The 13566-nt window shown below is 26.0% G+C and overlaps 1 protein-coding gene across 1 annotated transcript; it reads left to right on the top strand.

The window, feature by feature from the left end:
- The first annotated feature begins 945 nt into the window (after nucleotides 1–945).
- Nucleotides 946–13197, top strand: LOC117172988 (zinc transporter 7). Its single transcript, XM_033361327.1, has 3 exons — nucleotides 946–1154; nucleotides 1242–1392; nucleotides 11166–13197. Exon 3 carries the CDS (start codon nucleotides 11205–11207, stop codon nucleotides 12291–12293), a length of 1089 nt encoding a protein of 362 aa, XP_033217218.1. The 5' UTR covers nucleotides 946–1154; nucleotides 1242–1392; nucleotides 11166–11204; the 3' UTR covers nucleotides 12294–13197.
- Nucleotides 13198–13566: the final 369 nt, after the last annotated feature.

Raw genomic sequence — 13566 nt, 5'->3', positions numbered from 1 at the left:
GCCCCAAAAAAGATGAATTTTGAACGAAAAATTTAATAGTTGATATTCTAGCAGAAAAAAAATTGAAATAATTAATAAAAACAGTTGAATTTGTACCAAAAAAAAATTTATAATAAAATACTCAATCTTAAAGTTCAAAAATTTATTTTAAAAAAATGCAATATAATAGTTAAATTTTTATCAAAAATAATGATATTGCAACAACAAAAAACGAATTTGTAGCTAAAAATGAAATGGTTCAAGTTTTAGTCAACGAAAATTTGGAACCAAAAAGGGAAATGTATAACTAAAAGAGGCGAATTTTTAACAAAAAATGGCAAGCTAAATTTTCAATTATTCAGTTCTTAAAGAAAGAAACTGATTTTCGCCAAAACAGTTTACTTCAAACGAAAGAGATGAATCTTCAAGAAACGACCTAAAATATAATAGTTCTTATTTTAACTAAAAAATAATTTAAATTAGAAGCCGTTGAGTTCAACCAAAAACGACGAATTTTCAACTGATCATGTAGTTTTGAAAAAATTATAATAAAAAAAAGTTGAATTAAAAAAAAAGACGGTTTTTCACTCAAAAAGTTTTGTTTTTCAATTTTCAAACATGGTTTTTGTTATTTTTCGCTATAAAAAATAGAAAAATTTAGAAAACAGTACTATTAAACGTTCTTTCAGTAAACAATAATGTTCTGTTTGTGAAATTCAGAACTATCTGCAAGGAAAACAGACCACGCTTAGAATATTAATTTTTTTAACTGAATAACTGATCCTTAAACTCTATTCTACGAATAAATGATAAACTTTTATTAATAATTTGTATAATAAAAAGCAATTTTTCATGTATGAAATTTGAATTTTCGCAGACCTCTTTGGTGACGCATGGGCAGTATGGTTAAGGAGCAGAATTGGAATAACTGTTTCCGAACCCTGAAAGTCACCAGAGTCACGTCACCTTACCAGTCTTACCAAATTTATTAAGATATAGGTTCGATGGCACGTTTAAAAAAATTAAAATAGATTCGAAACCCGGTTTTTTCGAATTTTTCAATACCCGAAAAAACATGCGACAATTCTCAGTGAACGTAAATCCAGTATTCTTTGCATTTTGTGATATTCTACTGCTGCTGGGATCAGTGAAATCTTCGAAATTATTATTTTGAGGTTAGGTGCCTGGATTAACTACAACCTTATAACCTCGTCATTTTTCCAACAGTGGGATAAGTTATAAAGTAAAATTCTTTTTTGCAGATCAACATTTGCTTATGGAATCTTCTATTTGTAATATTAAAAAATTTACAATATAAATGCGAAGCTTTTGTGTTGGAAAAGGTTAAGTCAACAGTCGCTATCTCGACTTATCGACTTTTCCGGTGACGTTTACACATGTGCTTTCCATACGGTACGTGCTTTTCATTTAATTAAAGTTTATTGTCCTCTAGACTTAAGAAACGCTTTTCGAGATTTAGTTTCAAATTTGTGAAAAGAGTTTTATCATTTTTTTGAGTCGTAAGATTTTTTCGGGAGGAACATTTTTCGGAGCAATGACCCAATGTTTTTTTCAAAAATGGAAGATTTGCGAAAAAGTAGTATTATGTTTATGTAGAAAGTGTCCGAGAATAAATTATTGTGTGATTTTTTAATTATAATTTCTCTGAATAATTATGTCACTCAATTTTTATTTATTAAATTCTCGTTTTACTTTGCTGAACAAAAATAGTGTAAAACTTGGTTCGATATTTGTATAAAAGTCTTACTGTTTATTATTTTTGAGCTTTTATTAAGGAACAGGGCAATCAAAATTATAATTCTTTGTGAAAAAAAAAAAAACATTTAAAATTGCAGCGACTCAAATTTGAAATTATAAGCAGTTTTAGGAATATTTTTAAATTGAATTTACTTTAAAAAATTGATAGCTTTCAATTCCAATTTCTAAAATTATTCAATTTTGATTTCCTTACATTTACAATTATTCAGTTCCAAAAGTAGTGCTGTAACAATGTATAAATATAATAGTTGTATATAAATATATTTTTTTAAATGATAACTGTTCCATATTTTCATAAAATTTTTATTATTGAATATTTTTCACGTTTTATTACAAAACCTATTTGACATATTTTTAAAGCACTATTTTACTACTATTTCGAAAACAATTACACTAAACCTACTATTTTCAAATCGAAAGAAGACTTATCAGTCAATAAAGAAAAAAATGTTGAATTTTAAAGCCGTAAGCATGATCTTTTAACAAAACAGTTCAAATTTCAAATAAAAAGATGAATTCTTAACAAAATTAATAAATTTCCCAGAAAATAGTTGGATTTTAAATAAAAAAACATGAATTTTTAATAAAAAATTCAATATTTGAATTTAAAACAAAAATTTCAACAAAAATGAAATCGTTCAGTTTTGAGAAGATTAATTTTCTACTAGAAAATAAGAATTTTAAACCAAATATATGAATTCTTAACAAAGTATTTACCTTTTTAACCGAATAGTTGAATTTTAAACTTAAAAATATGAATTCTCAATTAAAAATTTCATAGTTGAATTTTCCAAACATGAACGATCAATTTTCAACCATGAAATAAGTTTATAGTTAAATTTTTATAAGAAGAATTTTGAATCGAAAAGAAGTATTTTTAACAAAATATCTAAACTTTTAAACAAATAGCTGAATTTTCAACCAAGAAGATTAATTTTTTAACCAAAAAGATGAAATTTTAACAAAACACATATGTTTTTAAGAAAATAGTTGAGTTTTAGACCAAGAAAATTCATTTTATACCAGGAAAGCAGAATTTTCAACAATTTTTTTAAGCGATAGCACTATTTTGCTACTATTTTTATAAAATGACGCTTAAACCATTATTTTTAAATTTAAAAGACAAATTTTTAAACAAAACACATTTTTCATTCAATCAAAAAAATTGCATAAACAATATTTTCATCCAAAAAGATAAATTCTTAAAAAAATACATAAATTTTCAACCTAGTAGTCAAATTTCTATCGAAATATGGTGGAATTTTAAACCAAGAAAATTAATTTTATACTAGCAAAGAATTTTTAACAAATTATATAAATTTTTAACACTTTTATTAAATGATGACACTATTTTGCTACTATTTTGAGAGAAAAAAATTACACTGACGACACTATTTTCTAACGAAAAAGAACAATTTTCGACATAATAAAATATTTTTTAGTCAATAAAGAAAAAAATGTCAGAAAAATGTTGAATTTTAAAGTCGTAAGCATGAGCTTTAAAAAAAACAGTTATATTTTCATCGAAAAAGATCAATTTTTAACCAAAAAATATGAATTCTCAATAACACATTTAATAGATAAATTTTGAAAACAAAAACGATAAATTTTCAACCAGAAAGGGAATAGGTAAATTTTTAGAAGCTTAATTTTTTTATCAAAAAGAGGAATTTGTAACAACATAACTAAACTTTTAAACAAATAGTGGCATTTTCAACCAAGAAGATTAATTTTCTAACCAAAAAAATTAATTATTAACAAAATACATACTTTTTTTTAACAAAACAGTTGCATTTTTAACACTTTTTTAAAGCGATAAGACTATTTTCCTACTATTTTGAAAATAGTGACAATAAAGTCACTATTTTCAAATTTTTCAACCAAAAATGGAATAGTTACATTTTCCGTAAAAAAATTAATTTCCAAGGTAACAAAAAAAAAATAGAATTTTCTATGAAACAGTTTAATTTTGTACTAAGTAGTTGAGTTTTTTTACCAAATTATTGAATTTTCAAGTTTTACAGACGAATTTTCAACAAAAATGGTGTATTTTTAACCCATTAATTGAATTTTCGACAAAGTAGAGAAATAATTTTCAGTTAAAAAAATGAATTTTTAACAAACAAAAATTATGAATCTTAATAAAAAAATTATCTTTCAAGATTCAGCTGTCCACCAAACAATATTAATTTGTAACGAAAAATGTAATAGTTTATATTTCAAAAAAATACCTAAATTTTCAACAAAAAGGAAATTTTTTTAAGTCAAGTAGGAAACAAAATTGCAATCACATTCTTAAATTTTGAAGCCAAAAGACTAATTTTCAATAAAATAATTTAATTTTCAACAAAATAATTGCATTTTTAGGCCAATAATAACATTTTTAAGCAAAACAAAAACCAAGAATTATTAATCAAAAATTTAATAGGTAGACTTATTAATAGTAGATTTAATCAAAAATGGAATAGTTACATTTTCAGTGAAAAATAAATTCTTAAGCAAATAAAAAAATCGAATTTTTCTATAAAACTGTTTCATTTTGTGCCGAATAGTTGAGTTTTCAACAAAATTATTGAATTTTCAACAAAAATAGTTAATTGTCAACCAATCAATTGGATTTTCGTCAATTTAATGAAATGTTCAGATAAAAAAATTAATTTTTAACATAAAAAAATTTCAACTAAAATTATGAGTCTTAAACCAAAAAAATTATCTTTCAAGAATCAACTTTCAACGAAAAATTATTATTTTTTGACGAGAAATGCATAGTTTATGCTTTTAAAAAATACCTAAATTTTCAACGAAAAATAAATTTTCTTAAGTCAAGAAGGAAACAAAATTTCAATTAAATTCTTGAATTTTCAAGCCAAAATACGGATTTTCCGTAAAATAATTCCATTTTTAACAAAACAATTCCATTTTTAGGCGAATAATAACATTAAAAAACAAGAATTGTTAATCAAAAATTAAATAGTAGACTTTTCAACAAAAAATAATTAACTTCCAACGAAAAATGGTTAGATTTTCTAATTGGGTTCTATGAATTCATTTCGCGTTGAAGTCGAGAAATGGCCAATTTTCAACCAAATTCGTAAATAATCAACGAATTAAGTTGAATTTTAGTTGAATTAAGATGAATTTTAAATAAAAAAATGTGAATTGTCAATCAAAAATGTAATATTTGAATTTTAAAAAATCACATACATTTTTCAATCAAAAATGGAATGGATAAATTTTTAGAAGATTAATTTTCTACCTGAAAAGAATAATTTTCAACAAAATACCTAAACTTTTAACAAAATAGTTGAGTTTGAAACCAAGAAAAAAACAGAAAAAAGAATTTTCAACAAATTGTCAATATTCTTTTTAAGCGATTATACTATTTCGATAAAAAATGACATTAAAGGCACTATTTTCTAACGATAAAGGGGAATTTTCAATCAGTAAAATTTTTTCAGACAATGCTGAAGAAAATGTCATAGAAAATATTGAATTTTCAAACCAAAAATATAAGCTTTCAACAAATTCATTAAATGTTCAGCCAAATAGATATATTTTCAATAAAATTATGAATTTTTTACCAAGAAGATGAATTTTCTACCCAAAAGATAAATCTTTAACAAAATTCATAAATTTTTCAGAAAATAGTTGAATTGTAAACCAAAAAATATGAATTCTTAATAAAAAATATTTAAATTCGAATTTTAAAAAATGGAATTCAACCAAAAATGGAAGATTTAAGTTTTTAGAAGATTAATTTTCTATCAGAAAAGAATAATTTTCAACAAAATACCTAAAGTTTTAATCAAATAGTTGAATTTTTAACCAAGAAGATTAATTTTCTATCAGAAAAAATTTTTTCACAAAATAAATACATTCTTAACAAAATAGTTGAGTTTTAAACCAAGAAGCTGAATTTTTGACCAGAAAAAAAAGAATTTTCAACAAATTACACAAATTTTCAACATTTTTTAAGCGATGATACTATTTTGCTACTATTTCGATAAAAATGACATTAAAAACACTATTTTCTAACGAATAAGGCGAGTTTTCTATTAGTAAAATTTTATTCAGACCATACAGAAAAAAATTTCATAAAATATGTTGAATTTTCAACTGGTAGGAATAAGCTTTTAACACATCCGTTAAATATATAACCAAATAGTTACATTTTCAAAAAAAAAACGATGAATTTTCTACCAAGAAGATGAATTTTCTACCCAAAAAGATGAACTCTTAAAAAAATATCATAAATTTTTCAGTAAATAATTGAATTTTAAACCAAGAAATTTAATTTTATACCAGAAAATAAGAATTTTCAACAAAATACATTAATTTTTAACCAAATAGTTGAATTTTTATGATTGATTAATTATTGAATTAATTATTTTAATTGTACCAAATTGTTGAAGTTTCAGGCCGAGAATATAAATCATAAAACAGAAAAGTTAATTTACAATGAATCACTTGAATTTTCAACAAAATTGTTTAATTTTTAGTTCAAAAATAGCTTTTTGATGAAAAAAGCTTCTAATTGTTAATAAAAATTATGAATCTTCGGTCAAGAAAATGAACTTTTAAGAAAGTTGTTCAACTTTCAACCAAGGACTTTGAATTTTTCAACCTCAAAAAAGGAATTCAGGACGAAAAATGTAATATTTAATATTTCAAAAAAAAGATTCTATTTATAAACCGTTGAATTTAACCAAAAAGACGAATTTTCAACAAAATAATTTATTGTTAACCGAAAAATTGATGTTCTCTTCAAAAAGGGGAATATTCTACAAAATATGTAAATTTTTAACCAAATAGCTGAATTTTAAATCAAAAAGATTAAATTTCTACCAAAAATATGATTTTTTTTAACTTTCATAAATTTGCAACAAAGATTTTTTGCTTCTGACATTTTTTAACAAGAATATTACATAATAATTTTATACAGATAATGCTTGTTAAAAATAGATGAAAGTTACATATTTGTATTAAATTTTTTATTATTTTTTCTTTTTTGCGGTTTCCTATAAAAGCAGAAGCCAAACTTAAATTAATTATTTACTGTGTCTTTTTATTATAATTTTTAGTAGAACAAACAAATTTCAAATTATTATAAGTTTCGGCGACTCTAATTTAAGCCTTCACAATTTTAAGTATTTTAAATACAACATTAACCACTTCTTAAATCAAATATTTTAAGTTTCAGAAACTTTCTATTTGATATTGTCCAATTTGGGAATTTTCCATTAAAAATTTTCCAATTGCTAAAATTTAAAATTGCAAAACATTAGTGAAATTTGAAATCTTAAATTTGAATTTTGTTCAAATTATAATTTTTTCTAATGCGTATTCATAATATTCTTCAATTTTTAATGCTTTAAATTTAAAATTATTCAGTATTAAAGTAAATTACTTTAATTATCGTTACAAATTTGAAAATATATAAGTTTATAATTTTGATTTCTAAAATTGGTCAATTGGTTTACTTTTTTTTATAGTGCAACACTTATTTATTAATTATTCTGAGAGTGAATAAAAAATATTGCGAACTTTAAAAACAATTGTAAAGAATTAAACATTTTTTAAAATTTTTTGATAACAACTTTAATTAATTATTTTACAAATAGTAATTAAAGATTCATGTTACTAATAATTTGCATTAAAAATGGTTTAATGGTATATTTTCGATAATATTTTTACTCTTTATATCTCGCTAAAATTTTATATTTTTCTTATAGTGCAACACTTTTCAATTATTTTCAAACTGAACAAAAATGTTTGACATCTTTAAAAAATATTGAAGTGAATTGTTACTGTTTTGAAATTGGTTAATAACAGCTTTAATATATTTTTTAATTAAAATTATTGATAATTCATGTTACCAATAAATTTCGTTTTAAAAAATCGTTTAATTGCATATTTTTAATCATTATCTGGTTAAAAATTGTTATATAATGCAACAATATCTTTTCAATTATTTTCAGAGTGATCAAAAAATATTGCGATCTTTAAAAAGAATTTTAATCAATTAAAAATGTTTTTAAATTTTTTGACAATTTTAATCAATTATTTTATTAATATCAATTGAAAATTCATTTTACCAATAATTTGTGTTAAAAAATCAATTAATAATTTGAAAATGAAGAAAAAAGATAACGACCTTTAAAAACAATTGTAATGAATTTAAAATATTTTCAATTTCTTTGATAACATTTTGAATACATAATTAATATTATTGAAAAGTCAAGTTACCAATAATTCGCGGGAAAAAAACAACAGTTTAATTGCATATTTTACTCATTATCTCTCGTTTAAATTAAAATTTTTTAAAGTGTGTGTGTTAATTATTTTTAAGGTGAACTAAAAATATTGCAATTTGTAAAAACAATTGTAAATAATTTAAAATATTTTCCAATTTTTAATAACATCTTTAATGAATTTTTTCTTCAATATTATGGAAATTTTATATTGCCAATGACTTGGGTAAAAAATCGTTTAATTGCATATTTGTACTCATTGTCTCGTTGAAATACAAAATTTTTCTTATTGTGCAAAACTATTTGTCAATTATTTTCAGTGAACAAAAAATATTGTGATCTCAAAACAATTTTATTGACTTCAAACTGTTTAAAATTTATTTTTATAGCGACTGCAAAAAAATATTTTATGAATATTTATTCAAAAAGTTGGAAAATAATTCAGATAAAAATATGCACCATTCCAATAACAGACCCATTCACCTCATAATAGCTTTTTGTCCGATTTTTATTATTTTCTTGTCATTTCGTACTGTATAAACTTTTACATCATTATTCCTGTTATTTTGAATTGTTGTTTGTTAACTTTAAAAGCTGTTTGTTAAATTTTTAACCAAAAATATTAATTTTCTACCGAAAAAGGGAACTTTTAACCAAATTTAAAGATTCTTAAACAAAAAGTTGAATTTTCTACTAAACAATATGAATTTTTAAACATAAAGATTAATTTACTGCTAAAAAAGGATAAATTTAGCATAAAATTCCAGAATTCTCAACCAAAAAGTTGAATTTTAACTAAAAAAGAATTTTTAAACGAAAAGAGTAATTTTCTACCAAAAAGGACAAATTTTTAATAAAATTCAATAATTGTCAACGAAAAAGTTGAATTTTTAAGAAAGATAGTTTTTTTAATTTTGAAAGCAGTCGTTCAACTTTAGAGCCTATTTGTTAAACTTTCAACTAGAAATATTAATTTTTAATCAAAAATATGAATTTTCTACCGAAAAAAAGGAATTTTACAACAAAACTCAAAGATTCTCAAAAAAAAAGATTAATTTACACCGAAAAAGGACGAATTTCTTAACAAAAAGTTTAATTTACTACCCCAAAAGACGAATTTTTAAATCAAATTCAAGAATTTTGAGGTAAAAAGTTGAATTTTCTACTAAACAATATGAATTTTTAAACATAAAGATTAATTTGCTACTAAAAAAGGATAAATTAAGCATAAAATTCCAGAATTCTCAACGAAAAAGTTGAACTTTGAACTAAAAAAGAAGAATTTTTTACCAGAAATATTAATTTTTAATCAAAAATATTAATTTTCTACCGAAAACAAAGAATTTTTTTAGAAAAGTTCAAGGTTTCTCAAACTAAAAGTTGAATTTTCAACGAAAAAGGATGAATTTCTTAACAAAAAGTTTAATTTACTACCTAAAAAGACGAATTTGTAAATAAAATTACAGGATTCTGAATCAAAAATTTGAAATTTTTAACTAAAAGAGAAGAATTGTAAAACAAAAAGATAAATTTACTACCAAAAAAGAAGAATTTTTAATGAATGCAAGAATTCTTAACCATAAAGTTGAAGCTTCAACTAGCAAAGACGATTTTTTAGTCAATATCAAGAGTTCAACCAAAAAGTGGAAGTTTCAACTAAAAAAGAAAAATATTTAAACAAAAAATGAATTCACTACCAAAACAGACGAGTTTTTAACAAAATTCCAGAAATCTCAATTAAGTTGAATTATCAACGAAAAAAGAATGAATTTTTAAGCAAAAAGATTAAATTACTACCGAAAAAGACGAATTTTCTACTAAAAAAGATGAATTTTGAAAGAAAAAAATGAATTTAACCCCAAAAAAGACGAATTTTTGATAAAGTTCAAGGAATCAGGTTTTTTGAGTAAAATCTTTTTTGTAATGTTTGCCGGTATTGGTAATGGTGGTCTACCATTTCGCCACTTGGTGCCGGAAAATGGAACTAGAAAGAGTAGGTACAATTTTAAACATGTATTTTAATTTCTGCATGAAAGTGTTTTTACGATAGTTTTGTGAATTATAAAACAATGATTGAATACTAAACACAAATATTCATCAAAAATAAATAGTTTTGGATAGAATTTCCATCTTATACAGTGAAAAAACACATTTTTGTGAGATAGGTTTTTAAAAAAATTACAATTATTTCATTATTTCATGTGAGTTTCAATCCATTTTAAGCTTAAATAAACTTTAAATTAATGCAGGTGGCAACAAATTTTATCCATATTATACCAAGAATACGAATAATAGACGACTGGAATATAAATACGAATTCTAACCTAACTTTTAAACTAGAGTTTTAAACAGTAAATATTCATTGCATAAATTAATAAAAAATTACTTTGAGTATACTTTTGCTTAAAAATAAGTCCATTTAAGCTTATAATCTCTTGAAAATCACAATAAAGAGAACAATAATTGTTTTTTTTTTTTTTTTTTTTTTTTAGAAAAATATTTCTGTCAAAAAGTGTGATTTTTCACTGTATAATATGTAAATTCCATCTAAAACACTTTGTTTCCGATAAAGTCTTATTTTTATTATCCAATAAATATTTTAAACTTCACAAAAAAATTGTTAAAATACTTTTATGCACAAATTAAAATGCATCTTTAAAATTATGCCTATTCTTTCTAGTTCGAGTTTTTGTTACCAGGTGGCATATCACAGTTTAACCATTCCCAATTAAGAAAGGATTGTACATATTGAATGATTTTGTTATTTTTTTGCTTTCGCTTGTTATAATATATATTGTAATCTGAATCTCGATAATAGAGAAAGTACCGATGTCTTATTTTTCCCTCTATTGACTATTCAGGTAAAGTTTTGGTGAATTGATGTAAATTTTATGATTATCACAGAAAAGTCTTGTTACATTTTCATTATAAAAGCTTCAAAACTTAATTTAAAAGCAAAAAAATGGGAAAAATTCTCTTTTTCTAATTAAAAAAGCACAAAATTTCACATTAATGACACTTTCCCCGTGCATTTGAATAGTTTTTGGCCCAAAAGTACAGCCAGCGCCCTTTGGTCGCGGTCAACATTCCCGTCACTTTCATTTGAGAGTGCCACGGAGTTGCTCAAAATTGACCATTCTCGATTCTCAATTACAGTAATCTCCCCCCTGGAAAGCTGATCTCAACCCCATCAAGATGCTTCCAGTGCACCACAAGGACAGTCCAAATGTCGGGATCCGCATCAAGGAGAAGATCCTCGGCTGGCTTCGACTGGTCTTCTCCGACGAAAACACCCGCAACCTCTTCTTCTTCCTCCTCATCAATTTCGGTTTCGCCTTTGTCGAGTTGTCCTACGGTTTCGTCTCCAACAGTCTTGGCCTCATCTCCGATGGCCTCCACATGTTATTCGACTGCGGTGGTTTGATAGCAGGCCTCGTGGCGTCTGTGATCACGAAAAAGCGAGCAAACGACCGCTACACCTACGGCTACGTTCGGGCCGAAGTTCTTGCCGGTTTCATCAACGGACTCTCCCTTCTCGCGCTGGCTATGCACATCATGAAGGAGTCGATCGAGCGAGCAATTGAGCCACCGGAAGTGAAACACGAGCGACTCTTCATCATATCCGTGATGGGACTTGGCGTTAACTTGATAGGAATCTTCGTCTTCAAGCACGGCGGACATGGTCACAGTCACGGAGGAGGAGGAGGAGGAGGAGGAGGAGGAGGCCATGGTCACAGTCATGGAGGCCATGGACATTCCAACAGCTACAATGGACACGATCATTCGCACAATCATAGTGATGATCATCACTCGCACGAGGCTCACGAGGCTCCGCGTAGCTCGCAGATCATGAAAGGCGTTTTCCTCCACATTCTCGCCGACACTCTCGGATCGGTTGGTGTCATCATTTCCTCTCTGCTGATCGAGTGGTTCGGCTGGCTCTCCGCAGATCCCATCTGCTCCATGTGCATTGCACTCCTGATTGGCATGAGTGTTGTGCCGCTAATTAAAGAGACTGCGGTGATTTTAATGCAACGGCAGCCCACTGCCTTGGACCGCGTCTTGCCACAGTGTTACAACAAAGTGAAACAACTCTCGGGTGTTATTGGGGTCCAGGATCCCCACTTTTGGAGTCTGACTTCGGAAATTTTCGTTGGCTGCTTGAAATTGGAGGTGGACGCGCGAACTGTTGAGCCGAAATATGTGATGGCGCACACGCAAATGATATTTCAAGCGGCTGGTGTTAGACAACTTACTATTCAACTGGACTATGTCCCGGTATGATGTTGGAAAGAGTGTCATAGTGTTGAGAGTTTCAATTTCGACGAGAGCTTCCAGATTATATCGGTGTGATCGACTTTCGAGAAGCTTGAATGAAAGCTGAAAGTGCACGTGATTTTATTTCAAGGAGGGTCAAAGCATTACTTTTCAGCGAACTTTAGGAAAAGAGTGATGAAAACTGGCCGTGCAATTGAATCAGTTTTTTATTGGAACAGATTCGTTTTCATGAAATAATATATGGTGAATCCTCCTCACCTGGACAGAGATTTTCCGCGCGAAATCTCTTTTGCAATGTTTGCTGCTATAGAGAAAGAATTGTACATTTTTGAATGATTTTGTTATTTTTTGACTGTCGCTTGTTATATTATATGTATTTTGCAATCTGAATCTGGATAACAGAGAAATTACCGAAGTCTTATTTTTCCTTCTATTGACTATTCAGGTAAAATTTAGGTGAATTGATGTAAATTTTATGATGAGGTGTTGAAATTGAGTTCCCGAAAGGAGAAATTTGGTGAATAAGAAAATCAAAGAAATAGTGGTGTCTTCACACCAAATAGATAGGAATTTTATTACTGTATTTTTAAGGGAGAAAGGACTTTTCCTCTCTGATTTTTAGGCTTCATATTCTCACTATAATGTGAAAACAGTTTTGATAATATGTATTGTATGAATGCAAACTATACAAACATTCCTATTTTGAGCCAGGATTATTATATAGATAAATATTATCTTTTAATTAGTGTGAATAAAGATTCATCGCCCCATAAATTCCACATTTATGTGCTTCGTATATTCTAGTCTTTATACACAATAATTATTATCAATTACCATCATGCATTAATTGTTTGGCTGTTACTCAAAAATAAGAATGAGAGAAATAAACGGACCTGGTTATCAACCGAAATTTTAAGTTTAAAAAATCGTGCTTTATTTCCAAATTTATTTGCAGGAAGCGGATTAGAGCCACTGTCTACCTAAAAAGGAAACAAAATTATATGAAAATAGTTTCACTTTAACCAAAAGTTCAATTCTTCCATAAAATTCAAGAATTCAGAAACAAAAAGTTAAATTTTTAACTGAAAATAAAAAATATTTAAATAAAAAAATGACTTCACTACCAAAAAAGACGTTTTTTTAATCAAATTCAAGAATTCTCAATGAAAAAGTTGAATTTTCAACGAAAACGAATTTTGGAACAACAAGGTTAATTCACTAATAAAAAAGACAAATTCGGAATAAAATTCAAAAATTCTCAACAAAAAGTTGAAATTTT

The sequence above is a fragment of the Belonocnema kinseyi genome, chromosome 5 (assembly GCF_010883055.1).
Source record: "Belonocnema kinseyi isolate 2016_QV_RU_SX_M_011 chromosome 5, B_treatae_v1, whole genome shotgun sequence".
Classification (NCBI taxonomy): Eukaryota; Metazoa; Arthropoda; class Insecta; order Hymenoptera; family Cynipidae; genus Belonocnema; species Belonocnema kinseyi.
This window is presented reverse-complemented; position numbering and strand designations above follow the sequence as displayed.